General features: G+C 49.1%; 1 protein-coding gene and 1 non-coding gene across 3 annotated transcripts in view; both read right to left on the bottom strand.

The window, feature by feature from the left end:
- Positions 1–22,316, bottom strand: part of DDX4 (DEAD-box helicase 4) — a 143,848-nt gene that overhangs the window by 34,425 nt on the left and 87,107 nt on the right. For both annotated transcript variants that reach the window (XM_083153586.1, XM_083153576.1), the window contains one exon: positions 2,061–2,132. In XM_083153586.1, coding sequence (XP_083009712.1) covers positions 2,061–2,132 — 72 coding nt within the window. The remainder of the gene's footprint in view (positions 1–2,060; positions 2,133–22,316) is intronic.
- Positions 14,396–14,514, bottom strand: LOC146047564 (5S ribosomal RNA). The gene has a single exon (XR_014466040.1). It is a non-coding gene; the product is annotated as a 5S ribosomal RNA (ribosomal RNA).

Below are 22,316 nucleotides of genomic sequence, written 5' to 3' on the forward strand. Positions count from 1 at the left end.
ATACTGAAGGACCTGTCGACTGCAGTATGATCAATACTGACAAATGTCTCTGGCCTTCGATTCTGGAAGAAATAGACGATGAATATGTGTATCCTGAATGACTACCACAATCTGAAGCCTCTGAGTGGGGCAGAGCTGGTACTTGCAGATTTAAAATCCACCCATGGCTCTGCAGAAACTGAATTGCAGCTGACAGATTCTCCTGCGGCTTCTCTGCTGACTCTGCTTTTAACAAAAGGTCGTCCAAATACGGGATGATTACAATTCCCTGGAGTCTGAGTGCTGCAGCCATGACCTCCATTATCTTTGTGAATACCCTTGGAGCTGTCGCCAGCCCGAAGGGAAGAACCCAAAATTGCAGAATCAAATTGCCTACCGCGAAACGCAGCAAAGACTGATGCTATTCGCAAATAGGCATCTTGAATATCCAGAGGCTAGGAATTCTCCCGGCTCCAAGCTCAGGAGAACGGTTCAAGGATTCCCATTCTGAAGTGATCCGCCCACAAGTGGTGGTTCAGAGACTTCAGGAGAATTTGTCTCAACGAGTTGTCCGGTTTGGGCCCCAAGAACAGAATGGAGTAAAACCCCTTCTTTCCTCTCATGGTTCTGGAATCACCACGCCCTTCTCTAGGAGAGACCTCGCCGCCCCCAAAAGGGCGTGTCTCCCTGACTGAGGGTGTAGGAAGGAACCTCTTTGGATTAATGCCCCTCAGGTTGATGTTGTATCCTTGGGGAACCACATTGAGAACTCAAGCGTTCTGGTACAGCAAGAACGACCCCCCACTCGGATTCCAGACCGGGGAGCCTCCGGCCCGTCATGTGGAGGGCTTCTCCTCACACTTGGAAGCCTGCTTTTTTACGAGGGCACCAAAACGGGGCTTGGGAACCTTTCCCTGTCCAGAAACAAATATTCCTCTACCAGACTGCCCTCTGGATGATGCACCCCCTCTAAAGGAGGGACGAAGGGACGAGTGAAAAGCAGCAAACCTAGAAGCTCCCTGTTTGGCTGCTGCTGTGGCCCACGCAGCCAGACTTCACTGTTATTTTCAAGGTTAGAGTAATGTGTGTAAAGTGCATCAGTGTGATAAAGCACAAGCTGTGGGGTGAGGTATAGAGTCAGTGTGATAGAGCGCAGGCCACAAGAAGGTGAGGGAGGGAATCAATGTGATATTGTCCAGGCTGCACGATGAGGGATTAAGTCAGTGAGAGTGTGCAGGCTGAAGAAATAGGGCTGCACCCAGTAATACTTTTAGGTTGCTTGCCTTTTCCGCACTGAAGTTATGATTACGCCACCTTGAGATGGCAAATCTGAATGCCATGGAGAAGCAGAAGTTACTGGTTTGGGTACCACGGGTAGAGTGTTTATGATTTATTTAAGGTTACCAATGAAAAAAACAGTGCTTTTGAACGGTAGTGTGTGTGTATATCTCTATATATCTACATATATCTATATATCTATCACAATCTCATTTTTTAAGGAGACACAAAACTCCATCACAGGCAGCAACTGGGATGAACTTCTACCCCCCCCCCCCCCCCCCGCCTGGATTCAGATAGCAGCATTTACCCCCCTCTCCACTGAACACAGGTAGCAGTTTATACCCCTATTCATTTAATTAACCTGGTGTCTTTTCACAAGAACCACAAGTTATGTGGGCAGCAAGCCAGAATTTATTTTGTGACGTCAGACGCTGGACTGCATAGGGAGCAGAGCCGAGGTGCGAGTGGACCAAGGCTGCACACTAGTTTTGCCTGACTCTCTGGCTCAGAACCCCCCACACCGTTCAGCATCTGATGTCACAAAGGATGTCCCGGCTCCCTCTGACGCAACAAAGCTTTCCTCAGTGGCGCTGCAGTTTTGGACTGCCGTAGTGCAATGACAAGCAGCTCAGCCCATCGTGCCTCCCACACCTACACTAACCTCACTGCTTAAGTCGGTATTATCTTTGGAATGGTTACTTTGCACGCATTAACCCAGTAATCATAATTTTAACAATCTAAGTAAATGCAGAGAACACAAGTGAGAGATTGCACTAGTGTTTATTTTAAAATAAGCTTACCAGATTTAAATGAACCTCCTCGCCCTCCTCTTCGACCCCTTGATCCAAAACCAGAGTTTTCATTGTTAAAGCCTAATAAGCAAAAAGGAAAACTTTACTAAAGTACACACAAACTCTAATTATGCTATGCATCTATACGGATCTTTGTTACTCTGAACAAGGATGCATATTATCTCCTCCATAAAATTCTATATACAATGTCTGTTTGGCGATCGCTACTTACAGCTACTAAACATATCCGATTACTACTGTTGTCAGTCTACATTTGCCATCTATTACCAACTAAGTCCATATACATCTGGATACGGACATACAGAGGTTGAGAATAGCACTTGAAGGAAAAGTTGTACCCCTTAGAACAGTGGTAGCCAACCCTAGCCTTTTCCAGACAACCTAGCTGCTGCACAGCTGCACTCATTAATCACTGACATTTTAAAAGATCCACAGATGGAGCTAATTAGCTCACTTGTGATTCTGTGAGGAGACCTGCAAAACATGCACTGTTGGTAGCTCTCGAGGACTAGGGTTGGCTATCCCAGCCTTAGAACATTATACTGGTTTAATAACATTTATAACAGTATTTTCTTAACATTTAAATTCTGTTTATGTATAGCAGGACATGTGAGTGCTAGTACTATTGTTGTGGTGCTCTTTTATAAATATATTCCTGTTCTATATTAGTTTATTTTTTAGATTCATTTGAGTAGCGCCCTCTGGTATTATACTGTAGAAATTTAGGTTTGACTGATAATTGGTGGAGTCCAAACTCTTTTGAGATTGTTTTGTAACATTTTCCAGTCTGATTAGCATTACTATTTCAAGGTAATCACAAATATCATTTGTTTATGGCATGAAAATGGGTGGTGAACATCAGTTGTGGATAAATTCCTGTCCTTTAAAGAGATAGGTTGTTCAGGCACATCTGTTATTACATAGATTGAAAATACCTTAAAAAAAAAAAGGTTGAAAAAAAGAACCTTTAGAGAACTAAGTCAAAGACTTAAGTCCAGCAGACCGCTCTAAAAAAGAGTCTAGAGAGCTGGAACATTTAACCACCAAATACAGGGTATGATGAGCAAAACAGGCTCATCATACCCTGTATTTGGTGGTTAACCTTTGCTGATGTCATCTTGACTACAGCATAGTCCTAACCACAGCAATAGACACCCTTTGGCTGTTTCAATACCCACCCAGTCAAATCCAGAGTCATCACCTTGGTGAATATCGGAGGTGCTGACGAGAGGCCAAATGGTAGTGCCTGAAATTGCCAGTGATGATTCTGCACCGCAAACCAAAGGAATGCTTGGTGAGGGGGCCAGTTGGGGATGTGTAGGTATCAATAGATATCAGGGACTCTCCCTGTTCCAACCCCTGAATCACCTACTTGCAGGGATTCCATCTTGAATCTGACCAAGTGCAAACCCAGGTTCAGATCCTTTAAATTGAGGATGGGTCGTACCGAGAAAAAGACTGGAGTAGCAGCCCTGGGTACGCTGTTCTATAGGAATGGGAACCACCACTCCTGCGTCTGGTAATTTGGCAATGGCTGCCAATAACTGTTGCCCCTTCTCTGGAGGAACTAGCAGCCCTGTCTTGGAAAGAGGGATTTTGTACTTACCAGTAAATCCTTTTCTCCGAGTCCACAGGTGTCACTGGAGTTACACTGGGGAATAGAAGGCGACCATAGGGAGCATGGGCACTTTAAAAAAGATTAGAGTGGCTAACTCCTCCCCTTCTACTTCCCCCCCAGGCCAGTCCTAAAGTTTGTGCCCGGAAGGGAGCAGGAAGATAAAACACACTTCCAAGAGGAGGTTAATACCACATACATCCTTCCATACTAGAAGTAAAGAAGAAACAAGAGACAGTGAGAATAACACTGAATACTCAAACGTTCATAGTCAACAGACAACGTAACAACATAACCTAAGGAACCCTAGCAGGGAACTTTAAAGTAATTGGAGAGAACAGCGCTGGGCGGGCGTCCAGTGACACCTGTGGACTCGGAGAAAAGGATTTACTGGTAAGTACAAAATCCCTCTGTCTCCTTCATCCACCAGGTGTCACTGGAGTTACACTGGGGATGTCCCAGAGCCTTCAACCCGGGTGGGTGAGCGCTGAGAACCCCATAACACCCTGCGCCCAAAGACTGAAGCAGAGGCCGCAAAGGTATTAAACCTGTAGAACTTGACGAAAGTCCTACAGCCCGACCAGGTAGCAGCACGACAGAGCTGTTGGAGAGAAACCCCTCGGGCAGCCGCCCAAGAAGAACCCACCGATCTGGTTGAATGTGCAGTGATGCACTGAGGCGGAGTTTGAGAAGAAGAAACATAAGCCTGACGGATAGTCAAGCGAATCCACCTAGAAATAGTCTGCTTCGAAGCCGACCATCCACGACGTATCGGGTCGTAGGTAACAAATAGAGTGTCCGACTTTCTAATGGGGGCTGTACGACTAACAGATTCGTAGAGCCCTCACTACATCCAGAGATCTCGCATCAGGTGTATCATCTGTAAGGGCTGGAACCACAATGGGCTGGTTCAAGTGAAAAGCCGATACCACCTTAGGCAAAAAGGTAAGACTTGTACGGAGCTCCGCTCTGTCAGCATGAAACTGAAGAAAAGGGGATCGACATGACAGAGCCCCCAATTCTGAAACTCGTCTGGCTGAAGCCAGAGCCAGCAAAAGCACGACCTTCCACGTCAGATAGCGAAGGTCCACTTCCTCCAAAGGTTCAAAAACCGAAGTTTGTAAAAACTTAAGGACCAGATCCAGGTCCCAAGGAGCCGTTGGAGGACGAATAGGTGGCTGTAAACGCAGCACCCCCCTGAAAAAAGGTTTGTACTTCTGGAAGGAAGGCCAATTTCTTTTGGAAAAAGATGGAGAGAGCCGAGACCTGAACCTTTAAAGTATTCAGTCTCAGCCCTGAAGTCAAACCCTCCTGTAGGAAAAGAAGTAGCCTCGCCTTTTTGAACAGACAAGTAGAAACCCCACGTCTCTCACACCAAGCCACATATGAACGCCATATGCGGTGATAGTGTGCTGATGTGACCTCTTTCCTAGCTCTAAGCATAGTTGGTATAACTGCTCGAGGTATGCCCGCTCTTCTCAGGATGGACCTTTCAGCAGCCACGCCGTCAAATGAAGACAACGTAAATCTGGGTGAAAGAACGGACCCTGACTGAGCAGGTCTTCCTGAGGTGGCAGGGGCCACGGCTCGTCTATCAGAAGAGATGTCAGATTGGTGTACCACGACCGGCGTGGCCAGTCTGGTGCTACCAACAGAGCCGTGACACCCTCTCTCCTGATTCGCTGAAGTACTCGCGGAATCAGAGGGAACGGTGGAAAGAGATACACATACTGGAAGGGCCAAGGAGCGACCAGCGCGTCCACCCCTTCGGCCTGAGGGTCTTGTGTCCTTGCGAAGAACCTGGGAAGCTGAAAGTTGTGGCGGGACGCCATCAGGTCCACTTCGGGGCAACCCCAGCGGTGGATCAATTTTTGAAAGATTTGAGGGTGCAAGCACCACTCCCCCTGATGAACGTCCCGCCGACTGAGAAAATCTGCCTCCCAGTTTTCTACTCCGGGTATGAACACGGCTGACAGGATCAGTGCGTGGTTCTGAGCCCAGACCAAGATTCTGCTGACCTCCCTCATGGCTGCACAACTGCGGGTGCCTCCCTGCTTGTTGATGTAAGCCACGGTCGTTGAGTTGTCGGATTGCACCCGTACAGCTTTTCCCTGTAGAAAAGTCCTGGCCTGGAGAAGAGCGTAATAAACCACTCTGAGCTCCAGGACGTTGATTGACAGGAGACTCTCCTGAGTCGTCCAAAGTCCTTGGAACTGACGTTCTAGGGTGACCGCTGCCCAGCCTCGGAGGCTGGCATCTGTGGTGATGAGGGTCCATTCCCAAATCGCAAACCTTCTTCCTTGATCCAGGTTGGCGGTGTTGAGCCACCAAAGTAAGGACAGACGAGCTTGAGGGGACAGAGTTACCATCTAGTGCAGGTGTGAGTGAGAACCCGACCACTGCTTGAGGAGCGACAGCTGAAACGGGCGGGAGTGAAAACGCCCGAACTGTATCGCTTCGAATGTGGACACCATCTTTCCCAAGAGTCTGGTGCACAGATGAACCGACACTCGTCTGCGACTCAGGACCAGCCTGACCAGGACCTGCAGGGATTGGATCTTGTCCGCAGGCAGAAACACCCGCATCTGGCTGGTATCCAGTATCATTCCCAGAAATAAGAGACGCTGAGTGGGTTGAAGGTGTGACTTGGTCAAATTGAGAATCCACCCGTGAGAGGAGAGAATCTCCTGTGTGAGCTGAATGTGTTCCAGCAGGGTCTCCTGGGAACGACTCTTCAACAGAAGGTCGTCCAAGTAGGGTATGATAGTAACTCCCAGTGTACGAAGAACCTCCATCATGACCGCCATCACCTTGGTGAATACCCGAGGTGCCGACGAGAGGCCAAACGGTAGTGGACTGGAACTGCCAATGTCGATCCTGCACCGCAAATCGAAGATATGCCTGGTGCGGAGGCCAAATGGGAATGTGCAGGTAAGCGTCCTTGATATCGATTGATACCAAGAACTCTCCCTCTTCCAAACCCTGGATCACAGACTGCAGGGATTCCATCTTGAACTTGACCACATACAAGTACGGGTTCAAATTTTTTAAGTTTAAAATGGGACGTACCGAGCCGTCCGGCTTCGGTACCAGAAAGACTGGAGTAGTAGCCCCGGGTAGGCTGATCTACCGGAACCGGGACCACTACTCCCATGTCCTGCAGCTTTGCAATGGCTGTCAGTAACTGATGCCCTTTTTCTGGAGGCAGAGGTAGACCTGTCTTGAAGAACCTGTTTGGGGGAGACAGATTGAAACAGATCTTGTAACCGAAGGTTATCAGATCTCTTACCAAACTGTCCTGACAGGACTGGAGCCATACCGGACTGAAGTTCCGTAGACGAGCTCCCACCCTGGGATCCCCCAGATGTGTTGGAGGAGCGTCATGCTGTGGGTTTAGTTGCCTTGGGATCCACTGCGGGCGTGGCTGCACCTCTGTAGCCTCTTTGAGAAGGGGCACCCCCTCTGGAGCGGCCTCTGAAACCTCTAGAGGGGCGAAAGGACCGAAAGGAAGACGTCTGTGTGGGCTTCCTGGATGGTGGTGGAGCTGCCGAAGGAAGGAAATGTGACTTTCCACCCGTGGCCTGAGAAATCCACCTATCTAACTCTGGTCCAAACAAGAGTTCTCCATTAAAGGCCATGGATTCCACTGCCCGTTTAGACTCTGCGTCGGCTTGCCACTGGCGAAGCCAGAGGCCTCTATGGCCTGAAATGGACAGTGCCGAAATCCTGGCTGCCACCGCACACACGTCAGATGACGCTTCAATAAGAAAGGTGGAAGCCTCCTGAATCTGATCTGACAACTGCATAATAGTTGCTGGATCTGAGCCGTCACGTACCTCAGATGATATCTGTGACGCCCATACCCCAATGGCCTTATTCACCCAACATCCAATCTGCGCTGGACGTTGAAGAACTCCGGCAGCAGAAAAAAATGTTTTTTAAGGTCATTTCCAACCTACGGTCAGAGATGTCCTTAAGGGTGGTAGCTCCTGGTACCGGGAGAACAGTCTTTTTAGACAGTCTTGATACAGAAGAGTCCACCGTGGGTGGAATCTCCACCTTCTTACGGCCTTCTGGGTGTAAGGGATAATTTTGCAAAAACCTCTTTGGGGTCTGAAACCGTTGGTCTGGAGATTTCCAGGCATCGGTTACATACTCATCCAATTCCTCCGCTAAGGGGAAGTTAGGAGACAGCTTTTGCTTTTTCCTAAAAAGTGAAGGACGTGAGGGTATTTCAACCCCATCCGTAACATTGCAGGCAATCTTAACCATTTGGATTAGATCCTCAATTCCCTGAGAGGCCTGAACAGGATCCTGAGTGTCAGCAACCTCCATATCTTGTTCATCTTGCACATACTGTGCTGTGTGCCATCCACCACAGGCATAGCATCCCCCCCCTCCAGATCAGGCATATCATCAGATCCTATGGAGTGGTGAAAAGGGGAGGCCCACCTCCTTTCTAGGATAGGTGGTTGTGATGTGGAAGGGCGAGACTCAGCCTGCGGGCCCAGGGCCTTGCTGAGGCTTTGAACAGCAGAAGATAAATCACTCTGCTGGTTTCTGGCTGTCTCTCTATCTCTCTGAGATTGTGTAAGTTCAGAGGACAAGCGAGTCATGACCTCTGTAAGCTGTGCAGCCCAGAATGGGGGGTCCACAGGGACTTGTGACTCAGAGGGTTTTACAGTACATTTATCACAGTAAATCACCTCAGGAGAGGAAGGAGTAAATTTGGAATTACATGTCTTACAGGCAATTCTCTTTACACTTCCCCCAGCCATTGTTAAAAGACACAGAGATACTACACACTACCACACACGCAAAGGAGAGTAGGTATAGATACAGTCCAGCAAGAAGGACTGGATAGGAGAGACAGTGAAGTTAGAGGAGCTGCCACAGGTCTAAACAGCGCTATGGTCTATAGTCAGGGAGCGCTATACAATACCTCACTTTGAACACAGCCCAACTGTCTCTCTAAGCTCTTAATCCCCCACTGTAACTACAGTACCGGGAGAGCTTGTAGCAGGACGGTCACCGGAGAAGAGAAGGCACTTGAAGCCTTTGGTGGGACTGCAGCGGTGCAGAGAGCCTCCAGCGTGTAGCAGCGGTGCCTTGTATTAAAAATAAAAATGGCCGCAGCGCGTGTGTAAACGCTGGGATTTGCCGGGGCAGCTGGGAGTTCTTTGCGCGTTGCTCCGCCCCCCGCCTGGCAGCTCCATCTCATCCGGTGCCAGGACTTATCCCTCTGCTAGCCGCCATTTTTTTTACCTGACGTCGCTGCTAACAGCTCGTCCGGGCTTACTTACCCGCATCTGCCGTCGGCGGTCAGGCTGGGGGAGGACCGCGACGTGCTTTGGTGGGCAGCGTCCGTTGCCTCCCGAGACAGTGGTCTCAGCAGCCAGGGAGCCGGACGCAAACCCACGGGCGGCTCCCTCCGGCAGGTCCCACGAAGCAGGCAGATAGTAAAAATCTATCTGCCTGTACTGCGAAGTAAAAATAAAATCTTTTCTAAATGCTCCTGAGAGCAAAAGTGTGTCCGCTCCCTTTCGGGCACAAACAAAGACTGGCCTGGGGGTGGGGGAGTAGAAGGGGAGGAGTTAGCCACTCTAATCTTTTTTAAAGTGCCCATGCTCCCTATGGTCGCCTTCTATTCCCCAGTGTAACTCCAGTGACACCTGGTGGATGAAGGAGAAAACCTGTTTGGGGGAGACAGACTGAAAACGAATCTTGTAGCCTTAGGCCTCAAGTTCTCTTACCCAGGTGTCCCAACAGGACTGGAGCCATACGAGACTGAAGTTGCTCAGTCGGACCGAAAGGATGGCACCTGGGTGGTCCTGCGAGAAGGAGGAAGTGAGACTTACCTCCTGTCGCCTGGGATATCCATTTATCCAGCTCTGGGCCGAACAGGAGCCCCCCATTGAAGGCCAAGGACTCCACTGCACGCTTTGATTCAGCGTAGCCAGAGGGCTCTTCGAGCCGAAATAGATAGTGCAGAAACATCAGCTGCAACTATACAAATGTCAGAGGAAGCATCCATCAGAAAAGTGGAGGCCTCTTGAATTTGTTCTTACAGCTGCATGATAGTAGCAGGGTCTGAACCCTCACATTTCTGTGAGGCCCATATCCCTTTAGCCTTATTAACCCAGCATTCGACTTGCGCTGGGCGCTGTAATACCCCAGCAGCTGAATAAATATTTTTCAAGGTTAACTCCAACTTGCAGTCAGAGATGTCCTTGAGGGTGGTGGACTGTCTGACAGTCGCGACACTGAAGAATCCCCCACTGGGGGTATTTCTACTCTCTGTCTTCAGGCAGTAAAGGATAATTTTGTAAAAACCTGCGAGGGGTTTGAAAAAGTTTGTCTGGATGTTTCCAGGCCTCGTTTACATGGTCATCTAATTCTTCCGCAGTGGGGAAGTTGGATGACTTTTTGCTTTTTCCCAAAAAGGGAGGGTCGGTTAGGAGTGTCTACTCCATCCATCACATTACAGGCGACTTTGACCATGTCAATTAAGTCCTCAATCCCTTGAGAGGGTTGGGCAGGATCTTATGTGTCAAAAGCAAGCACCGTGAGTAGGAAGGGGAGTCTCAGATTGCCCCAGAGCTAAGGCTCTGTACCGCAGAGACTAAATCACTCTGCTGGCTTCTAGATGTCTATCTTTTGGAGACTGAGCGCTCAGAGGATAAGCGTGACATGACGCTGTGTGGCCCAGAAGGGGGGGGGGGGGTCTGCTGGGGCTTGTGATAGAGGAGATTTACAGTGCATTTATCACAGTATAAAATCCCTGCAGAGGAAGGTGTAAATTTGGAATTAGACGTTTTACAAGCAATTCTCTTTGAGCTTCCCCCTGCCATAATAGACAATTATAAGGCACACAGAGGTCTACACACTACCACACACCCAAGGGAGAGTAGGTATAGAAGATCCAGATAGAAACAATGGATGGGAGAGACCGTGAAAAGGAAAAGCTGCCACAGGGTCTAAACAGCGCTATGGTATATATAAGCAAACAAGAGGAGATAAGAGCGGCTGCAAGTTTGGACGCACACCAAACTGTGTGGTTACTAAATTACATTTTTTTATAAAAATATATCAAAAAGTTACAGTAGCAAACCCATCTCGTATGTATAAAAGCCTGGGCTGTGTGCCAGAAAATAAAGTGATACACTTAAAATCTTGCCAGTGCTTCTAAAACTCCGTTAGAGAAATACACACGGCGTAACAAAGGCCCTGCACCCTTTTAAAGCTATTTTTCTGCACCAATTTCCCAACCTCTCTTTGTCACATATTCTATTTTAGTTTATCCAAAGTATGTGATTTTAACCCCTTATTTCGTCTTGTCTAATTACATGTAAGCATGACCCAGAGTTAGTGAAATAAAAGAAAAACAGACGGGTCATTTTTTATAAAAAAATTGAATTTAGTAACCACACAGAATCAGTGCCTTTGTGTGCGTCCAAACTTGCAACCGCTCTTCTCTCCTCTTGTTTGCTTGTATTATTTGGTTGTTAAGACAGCACCCCCACCAGTGAAAACAAGGTGGAATACCCCCACATATAAGGGGAAGAAAACTAGTGTGCAGACTTGCTTTTCTCTCTCTGTGGTATATATACACAGGGAGCGCTATAGCCCTAATTGTTAACAAAGCCCGACTGTCTTCACCTAGTTCTAACCCCCACTAACTCAGACCGGGTAGTGCTGTAGCAGGATGGTCACCAGGAGAAAGGAGTGTTCTTTGCAGCCTTTGGTGGAGCGTGAAGTGACACAGGAGAGCTTCCAGCAGCGTGACCAGTGGTGCAAAGTACAAAAAAAAAAGACCACAGTATACACACTGAAACGCTGGGGAGAGTCAGGCTTGTTGGGAGCACCACGCGGCAGCTCTGCCCCCCCATCCGGATGCGATCTTCTCTAATGGCGCCAGATTTAAAAAATCCGCCTTGTAAAAATCCTGACCTCCGCTGCTAACAGCGGAGCAGGGAATACTCGCCAGCTGCAGCACTGCCGTTGGCTGTGAGGATCGCCGGAATGCACCTCGGTGAGCGGCGCCCATTACATCTCCAGAGACGTGGTCTCTGCACCCAGGGAGCCGGGCACAAACCATAGCAGCAGCAGGCTCCTTCGTAGCAGGCAGATAGTAGCAGCAACTATCTGCCTGTCCTCTTGTAAAAAAAAAAAAAAAAAAAATTGCTGCTTTGTTCATTAACTATTCCCCAGTGCAGTGGTTCCCAAACTGTGTGCCTACGTTTAGGACACTTGCAGGGGTGCCTTGGGTTGGTGGACCCAGATCAATTCATTTTATTTATGGTCAATGTACCAGGCAAAACCAGTGCTTGTATATGTGGACAAACAGAAGCAAATCCTGTCCCTCACCAGATAACGGACATAAAAAACAATGCACTTAATTTGATTTTTTTTTATCTCTGAATATCTCGATAAGAAGCATTTGAACTAGGGGTGCTTTGAAAATGTTTTGATGCTCTAGGGCACAGGTCTTCAACCTGTGGCCCTCCAGATGTTGTGGAACTACATGTCCCAGCATGCCCTGAGGTTTTTTGGCATGCTCTTATAGGAAAAAATGTGGCAATGCATGTTGGAACATGTAGTTTCACAACATCTGGAGGGCCACAGGTTGAAGACCCATGCTCTAGGGTGCCGTGATTTAAAAAAGTTTGGGAACCACTGCCCCAGCGTAAAGGTGGCCATACATCAGAAAGATATTGTACCCAATCATACAATCTCAATTGATTGTAAGATGGATTGTATGCAGATTGTGTGCACATCTTGTGTACACAATCATGCAGATGGATTGTATGACTGATTGTATGATGGACTGTGAGTAGATTGTGTGTCCAAAAACCACCAAGGACTGCCGGGGATTTCAAGGGAAACTGAGATTTATGTCTTACCTGTTAAATCTCTTTCTTCGAGGACGTCAGGGGCCACAGGGATTACATTGGGTAGAGAGTGAGGTCACGACCTTTCCAGCACCAGAAAGGATAAAACTTCTGGACTGCCCAGAGACAGCCCTGGCTCCTCCCTCCTCTACCCCGCCTCCTAGGCTAGCTTACTTTCAGTTTTTTCCAAAGCCAGGCAGGAGACAAGATAGAAGGAAGAGAAACCCATACAGTAACACATTCAACAAATATATGTGTGTGTGGTTGCTCAACAGAGGAACCATAACTGTGACATGTATAAGTACCTCAACAAAGGAACTTTTAACTAAGTTCACTCAACGGAGGAACTATGAACTTCAATACCATGAAGCAGGCGCGGCAGGGAGGGATCCCTGTGGCCCCTGACGTCCTCGAAGAAAGAGATTTAACAGGTAAGACATAAATCTCAGTTTCTTCTGCGGCAGACGTCAGGGGCCAGAGGGATTACATTGGGATGTCCTAAAGCAGCCACCTAAGGGTGGGGACGCGCCTGTGCCGCGGCCAGTATATTCTGGACGAATGCCGAGTTCTGAGAGGCAAACATAACAAACGCAAAAAAGCGTAAGAAATCGTTGGCAGACGACCAAGTTGCCGCCTTGCCAAGTTGCTCTGCCGTTGCACCACCTGTAAAAGCCCGAAACACACCCACAGATGTAGTGGAATGAGCCCGTACCCCTGCAAGAACGGAGAGTGAGGTGAACAAGGAATCCTGCTTGATAAACGACCGCAGATATCGGCTGGCAATAGTCTGCATGGTAGCAGACCAGCCCCTCTTATGAATTCTCTAGTGGATAAAGAGAGAGTCAGATGGCCAAAGTATTACAGCGTGATGTACATAGTCGTGCAAAGCACAGACCATCTCCAGTTGATTGCTGCCCAGGAGAGACCGCCGGCCTACAAAGGGCAGGGATCACTATCTCCTGGATGACTTGAAATTCAGGAAACACCTTGTGAGGTGTAAAGTAACGTTTCAAAGAATCCGTTCTATGAGAATGAAAGACTATGAAAGGCGATTGACCTAACAGAGCCTACCGGGCAGACACCCAGCAGCAACGGTCAACAGGAAAACCGTTGTCCCAGTTAGCCTGTAAAGAGCCCTAAAGGGCCCAAAGAATCAGAGAAAGATTTTATCAAACCACCATGTTTGTAACAACCAGAGGTTGGATCTGCAGGACCCCCTGCAAGAATGAGCGGAGATCATACCACAGAGCTCATAGGCTGTGGAATACAAAGGAGAGAGCTGAGCCCTGTTGCTTTAAAGAAACAGGCGGAGGCCAGCCCCCACTACTTCTACCGAAAGGACAAAACCCTAGACAAACGGTAAATTCTGGGATTGAATTCAATCCCGTGGCTTTTAATTAGGTTGTCTTAACAGCCCTGTGAGCAGTTCTGGCCCCAGAGGCAGACAGATAAGAGAGACCCCTAACAGGGTTCACAGATCCGAGAACCAGATTCTCCTGGATTAAGGTGCCCCCACCTCCACTTTTAATGTACAAATTACTTTGAGGAGGAGCAAAAATGGTGAAAAGCCTACCTCCGCACGAATAGCCACTGGACTGACATAACAGAGCGTGGACTCTGTAACCTGCAGGGTCTCGAGACCTGGACACATACAGGGTGACCTGGTAAATGTGACGCAAAGCCATCAAACCACCATTGGTCCACCCCAATGGCCTACCAACCACAGGAACACCTCCGAAGGGAGGGTCCATCTGTTGGTATAGTTTTGCCAACAAGGCCGGGATCTTGCGCTCCCATTGGAAGAAGCGGGAGGCCTAAGCCTACAGCACCTGGTATTCCCAGATGGTCTCCCATCCAAGTACTAACCAGGCCTGACCCTGCTTGGCTTCCAAGATCAGACGAGATCAGGCGTGTTCAGGGTGGTGTGGCCGTAGGCTCATAGCCGGCCCACTCAGAGTGTCACCCTAGTGGTTGATAACAAACCACCCTTTTTTGCATCACCCGACTGGACCTGCACAGGGTGACCTAGAAACCAAGGTTCTACCTTGCAGAAATCCCACAGGACTGTCTTTTTCACTTAGGTTTCAAGACAGAAGCATCTTTTCCATAATAGCATTATCCAGTCTATGTCTTAAGATGTACTGTTGCGTGTATAAAACGCGGATTTACCAAAAGGATCAGTTTTGGTTATAATGTATGTGTATGTAGATACATTAGAAAACAAACAAACAGGAAACTATATCGAACCGCTGTTTGAATGTAAGAAGCGAGAATGCTGACCTAGCACCGCTATATATATCCACTAATATACATACATACATATACATATATATATATATATATATATATATATATATATACATACATACATACACATATATATATATATATATATTGTGTATGTACATATATATACACACATGTACACACACAAATGCCTACAAACATAAACATATGCATTCATGTACCCCTATACAATAGGTCGTACAGATTAAGAGGCAACATATTGGTATATAGCATATGGTGGCGCTGAAATGAACAAGGCCGTCAACATTGGCAACCAGTAAAACTTCTACCAAAGTGAGATTGCGTCCCTGAAGGGATGCATAGTCAAGGCCATATTAGCTTTTAATTATAAAAGCTACAGCCAGTGTTACTCCGCTAACATAACTTAAAGGAGAACCATAAGAAATGACAAACCGAATTGTTTGTGGGAGAAAACGGGAGCACCCGGAGTAATCCCACGCAATTACGTGGAGAATATACATAAACTCCACCCAGTTAGGGTAATGGCGTTGTTTGAATGGAACCCATGTTATCTACAACAGCTGGTGTTCCCATGTGATCTCAAATGAGATTGGGCATATCCAGTGTGGTATGAATATAGATTGACATCAGTGCCGTGAGGTAGTAATGTTAACCATTACACAATTCGTACTGCACCTCCACAGCTGCATCTCCCAAAAATGCTACCCCGCTGGGGTGCAAGGCTACTAGAGGCCTGGAGGAATACTAAGTCAAATTATCTCAAATGTGCGATCTGCATGTTAGATGCATGTGATCCTAATGTAAATCCGACTACATAGTCAGATCCCACACTGGATTGTATTGTGCGTACACACCACAACCAGCTCTGTATGTGACAGTGCAATGTTCCAACTTCCAATGACCAGGAATACCAAAGGTTATCCTGTGGAGAAATTACATCTCAGAGTCCACCGTTGGTGACGTTTACCATAGTGCCCTGTCAGAACATGAAATAACCCCTGTATTGTGGGTACTGAATCCTTATAGCCGTGCGCCTTGTCTACTTAAGAGACGGGAGCGTTGCTGATTGAGCTATTGCTTTATTAGGGTAAAACAGGCCTGGACTATGTTCCGACAGAGTTTAAAAGTTAGCAGAGGTGTCTTACACCAAGTGTCTGGACCAGAACTGTAATGGCTGCACACACTGTGATTTCTAATTGACTTGCTATGGATAACTTTGCTAACTCATGAGTTAGTAACATACAAGTCATGCTACCTGCATTAGACATTGCTGCCCTTGCCTTTGATTAATGGAGTGACCTCTGTGTCACTCTGATAGCAGGGTATAAGACTTCCTGCTGTCCTCTGTATGTGACAGTGCAATGTTACCCTCAGTATCTGTGCATTAGAGTAAGGCAGTGACCTCTGTGTCACCCTGATAGCAGGGTATAAGACTTCCTGCTGTCCTCTGTATGACCTAGCTGGCAGCAAACTGTCCCCCCATAAACCGTAATCTGAGAACACAGTATCTTTCTGGAAGAAAGCAAGAAGGGGTTTTTATTTTGTCAGCCAGCAGATACACATTGCACAATTAGAGGCTTATTGCAGAAATCTAACGATCTCTATGTCACGGAGGAAAAATACATCAGGCAAGGCAACAGGGTATATGGCCTCAGGCCTCAGATGACAATGTAAACTGAGTTATACACTTTCCACCTGACAATATATACACTACACACACACAGGGAGAGAGAGTAGGTATAGGTAACCAGAGATAGAATCACTGGATAAGAGAGACAGTATAAGGAGATGAGCTGCCACAGGCCAATCAACAACACCATGGTATATAACACAGGAGTGATATGACCTAATTTACATACAGCCCAATACTGTCCCACTATGCTCTAAACCCCACTGTCTGAACACAGAACATGGGGGAGCACCTGCATTCAATATGCAGTTAACCAGGACAAGCTTGAGCACAGCCCTGGCATTAGCAGTCAGGAGCCTCCAGCAGCGTGCAATGGCGGCAAGTATGTTAAAATGACCGCCAGAACCGCCTGATAGCTGGGAAAGTACCATGGACTCCGTCCTTACAACGGCGTCCCTTTTTGAAAGGGTAGCCGCGCCATCAGGCTATACTCATATGCCCAGGCTGGCCGGTGGTACTTGGGCCAGCCTTGCAATGTGTGCAGGACACCAATATAGGAGTCCCTATGTCACTATCGCTGTCCTCTGACATTGTACAAGAGGCAGCTAAACTGGTACAGCTAACACCTATACTTCTGACATGCAGTGATGGTGTTAACACAGTTATGAGACACAGCACAATGCATATAATAATAAAAGTGGCACTGAGCTCCGCAAAGCACATAGGCCGGCAGGAGCATAAAGTACTGTACCCTGTGCTCCAGTAGGAGAGGTACAGGTGGGATTTGCCCATATGGCCCGGCAGTGAAGAGATGGAACTCCAGACTGGCAGAGAGCTCTCTGTGTCCTTCTTACACGTGCAGCAGGCAGGCAGGAAGAGATCAGGGCTGGAAACCCCGTGGGTACATCCTAGCTCCTGTCTCCGGGAGAGGGGCTGTGTGAGGAGAGGCTCCCTTCCCCCTACTAGCAAATGGCCACCGGGATTTCATGACTCATGCGGCGTCGGTAAAATGGCGGGGATCCGGCGCTTGCCGGGCGGCCCCGCATACCGACGCCGCTGCCCACACTCAAAGTCTCCCTGGTGGTCCAGCGGGTCAGGGTGCACACCTAGTGAAAGGAGGCGTTCTGGCCGCTTGCTAGTGCAGCCCGGCGATCCCCCCCACCGGGCTGCTCAGCCGCTATAACTGCGTGCGCATTCGCACTCCCAGCGGGGAGCGCGTTACCTGAAAACGGTTGTCACCGCTGATGTCCCGGTCCCCGTCGCGGCTGTGCTCTCCAGTGCTTCAGAGCCAGCCGAACACCTCCGCTTGTGGGAGCCACGTGGGTGGTGTTGGGCTGCCGGGTCCCGGGTGATGGAGCGCAGTGCAGGGATCTAACAGACCCCCAGTGCTGCTGCTCTGTCACTGACTCCAGTCAGTGTAAAAATAAGAATAAAAAAAAAAATTCAAAACGAAGTTTAAGCTGCTTTAACAGCAGCCCTTTCAAAATGCGTGTTGGCTCCTGCCAGCACAATCAAAACTGAAAGTAAGCTAGCCTAGGAGGCGGGGTAGAGGAGGGAGGAGCCAGGGCTGTCTCTGGGCAGTCCAGAAGTTTTATCCTTTCTGGTGCTGGAAAGGTCGTGACCTCACTCTCTACCCAATGTAATCCCTGTGGCCCCTGACGTCTGCCGCAGAAGAAATTGTACACAATCATGAGCGCAATTGATCTTAAGATTAATCTTTCTGATGCATGGCCAGCTTAACTCCAGTGACATCTAATGGATGAAGGAGAAACTACAAGTTCCATCATGCCTTACCACAGTTTTTCCTATTAAGGAATGATAAAAGGCATGCTGGGATGTGTAATTTCACAACAGCTGGAAGACCATAGTTTGGACATGCCTGCCATAGACCATAAAACCATCATGCAGGAGTGTATAGACACCATGTGTTCCTGGAGAAGGTGGCAAATTCTGGATTGGGATGTGTAACAGAAATGATGACATTGAACCCGTTGTGGAAGATACTGCCTTGTCCCAGACATGTTTATGGGATCTTTTAGGGAAGTAGTATCTTCTATAGGAACGTAAAGGATGCACCGCGTGTGGATCTATTGGTGGAGGGGTCTCCCATTTAGACAGCTCCTTGGGAGGAAGTGTGTAAAAAGACAAAGTGTTTCTCTAATTTGTTATGTGTCTTTAATATTTTGCTCCTTTTAATAAACCAATTATTTTTTATTGTATTGCTCTTATTGGTGCACCACACCAGGACAAATACTTCTCTCTCTCTCACACATTGTAGGATGTGTTGCATGGAGCTGGAGATTTGAGTCAAACACTGGACCAACTGTTCATTGGTGGCTCCAATTGAGAGGAGTATGGGCCGAACGCTGAGGCTGCAACCCCTGCAGGGGCAGCCAGAGGCACCATATTCTAAGGAGTGGCCAGAGGCCGAGATGCAAGTCTATGTACTAGCTGTGTCATTACCTAAGTAAGGGTGGATGCTCATACTGGTTCTGATTCTGGTGGAGTTTCTCATTCAGGGGCAGATGTATGATCCGTCGTTATGGGGGAGAACGGGTATTAGCGCACGTTATGTGCACTGATACTGCTTCTCCCCCATGTATGAAGCAGGTGAGATGCGGTAATGGACAGGGGCGCTATGCGCCCCTGTCCATATCGGCGCTGCTATCAAAATGATAGCAGGCCGAATGTATGAACGGTCAGCATCGCTGACCGCTCCGCACAAAGCCTGCTTTGGCTTCGCCAGCATCAGGCTGGCGAAGCCCTATCTAAACAGCAGGGACAGCGCTGTCCCTGCTGTTAGGTCTGGGCTGCGCTGGGGATCTCGCGTGAACAGCGAGATCCCGCGCATGCCCAGTGCAGCCGGCCGGGGGACAGGAGATAGCGCATCAGTATTAACTGATGCGCTATCTCCAGAAAGGGACATCGCCGAAGGGGGGAGTTAACGCTCCCCCGCTTCGGCAGACAAGATGTTAATACATCTTGTCGATGTCCCTTCCTGCTTCGCCTCGCTATTGAGGCGAAGCAGGAAGTATCATAGCGGCGCGATAAGCGCTGCTATGATACATCTGCCCCTCAGGGACTAAGGCACATGGTCACAGAGTTAACCCCTCTCTTTCCAACAGAGAGGGAAGCAGATTTAGCCTGTGACAGGCCATGAGAGAATGGATATCAATTCCCAGGGGCAGAGGTGGGCACCCTCCACCTCAGATGCTAAACCCCAGGTATCCTGCACACCTGCTGTGCCCTGGTAGGCTAGCGAAAAAGTGCAGTAGGCTGGGCCAACACTGTATTTGCCTACCCTGCTGTCCCCTGCAGCAGGTATGTATCACCACTAGATTCAGTATTGAATCCCGGCGGTCGGGATCCCGGCGTTCAGAATCCCGACAGCCGAAATGCCGACAGGGGGGGTGGGGGGGAGACATGGATCGCCCCCACTTGCGGGCTCGCTGCGCTCGCCACGCAGCGGCCCCTCATCGCTCGCCACGCAGCGGGCCAGGTGCCTCGCTACGCTCGGCACACTAATTTATTCTCCCTCCAGGGGTGTCGTGGACACCCCAGAAGGGAGAAAGTGTCTGCATTTCAGCGGTCGGGATTCTGAACGCCGGGGATCCCGACCGCCGGGATCGTAACTGCATCCCTCACCACTAAAAAGGAGCTCCCCTGTAGGGATTACGGTCATACTCAAAACCTCAGCACCTGTTACGGCCTGCAGAACCCTCTGGGCAGTCAAGACAGAGTTCCACAGCTGATGCAGCAGAGGGGGGCCGCAACAGAAGTCACTACTGTAGTATGGTGCTAGTGCTACCGCCCCGACAAGAGGTGTCGGAGAAGCTACACTGGGTGACCGGCTCTTGGCCGAGTCACTCCCATTAAACAATGAAATAAAAACCCCGGTTTCACCCCTAAAATATGGTGTCTGCTCTTTGACATCAAAAGAAAAATGAGATTTATGTCTTACCTGGTAAATCTCTTTCTTCGAGGACATCAGGGGCCACAGCTTTACTTTGGGTAATAGGAGTGGGAGTGAGCTCCAGCACCCTAGAGGATAACTTTAACTGCCTCCCAGGCAGTCAGGCTCCTCCCCTCCTATACCCCACCTCCAGGCCACGGACCTCAGTTTTTTAACAAGCCATGGCAGGAGACAGGAGAGAAGGAAGAGAAGCACCACACAGAGACACATTCTGAAACATGTTAGTACCCTCAACAGAGGAGTAATATATAACCAGTGAAATGTAACTTGTAACTTAACTGAAGCAGGCGCGGCAGGGAGGGATCCCTGTGGCCCCTGATGTCCTCGAAGAAAGAGATTTACCAGATAAGACAAATCTCATTTTCTCCTTCGGGAGACATCAGGGGCCACAGCTTTACTTTGGGACGTCCTAAAGCAGCCACCTATGGGTGGGGACGCGCCTGCGCCGCAGCCAACACGCTCTGCCCGAAGGCAGAGTCCTGGGAGGCAAATGTATCAAAAGCGTAAAAACGCACAAAAGTAGCAGCTGACGACCATGTCGCAGCTCTGCAAACTTGCTCAGCTGTAGCACCGCCCCGAACAGCCCAAGACGCTCCCACAGACCTAGTGGAATGTGCCCGGATACCAGCCGGAACCGGGAGAGAGGCACCCAGGTATGCCTGCCGGATGACAGAACGAAGCCAGCGGGCAATAGTCTGTTTAGTGGCCGGCCATCCCCTCTTTTGAAAGCCATACAGCACAAAGAGGGAGTCCGTCTTGCGAAAGGACCGGGAGCGGCGCACATAGATGCGCAGCGCCCGTACAACATCCAAGGATGATTGATCCAAAGATGCATCTGGCCCTTGAAAGGCCGGAACCACGATTTCCTGGTTAACGTGGAAACTGGACACCACTTTTGGTAAGTGAGAAGGGACAGTACGAAGAACCGCCCGGTCATTGTGTAAGACCAGGAAGGGGGACTTACAAGACAGGGCAGACAGATCGGACACCCTCCGAGCTGATGCTATTGCCAATAAGAAAACCGTTTTCCAGGTGAGCCAACACAGGTCCACTGACCGCAAAGGCTCAAACGGTGGTTTCTGAAGTGCAGATAGCACAAGGGAAAGGTCCCACGGAGCAACCGGGGGGACAAAGGGAGGCTGGATACGCAGAACCCCCTGCATGAATGTGCGGACATCCCGCAACAGTGCTAATCGTCGGCGAAACAAGATGGACAAAGCCGAGACTTGAACCTTCAAGGTAGATAAGCGCAATCCAGCCTCCAGGCCCTTCTGTAAGAAGGATAGAATCCGAGCCAGGCGGTAAGACTTAGGATTGAAGTGGCGAGTCCTACACCAAACGAAGTAAGCCCTCCAAACCCGATGATAAGCTCTCGCTAGATCTCAAGAGGGAGGTCTCAACAGCCACCCCGTCAAAGCCAGACGCCTCAGGTCTGGATGCAGACACGGACCCTGAGAGAGAAGGTCCCGACGCAGAGGCAAGCGGATCGGGGGGGCCACCGACAGAGCCTGGAGGTCTGAGAACCAGACTCGCCTGGGCCAATACGGGGCCACGAGGATCAATGTGCCTCCCTCCGCCTTCAGCTTGCGAATCAGTCGCAAGAGGAGGGAGAATGGCGGGAAGGCATACATCAGCCTGAACGGCCACGGAGCGGACAGAGCGTCCACCAAGATGGCGGCCGGGTCGCGGGCCCTGGCTCCGTAAGAGGGAACCTTGTGGTTGTGTTGAGAGGCCATCAAGTCCACTTCGGGTAAGCCCCACCGATGTACCAGCATCTGGAAAACCTCCTGATGGAGGGACCATTCGCCGGCATTCAGTGTTTGACGGCTTAGGTAGTCCGCTTCCCAATTCTGGACTCCCGGAATAA

This window comes from Crinia signifera, chromosome 1 (genome assembly GCF_055691185.1).
Source record: "Crinia signifera chromosome 1, ASM5569118v1, whole genome shotgun sequence".
Lineage (NCBI taxonomy): Eukaryota > Metazoa > Chordata > Amphibia > Anura > Myobatrachidae > Crinia > Crinia signifera.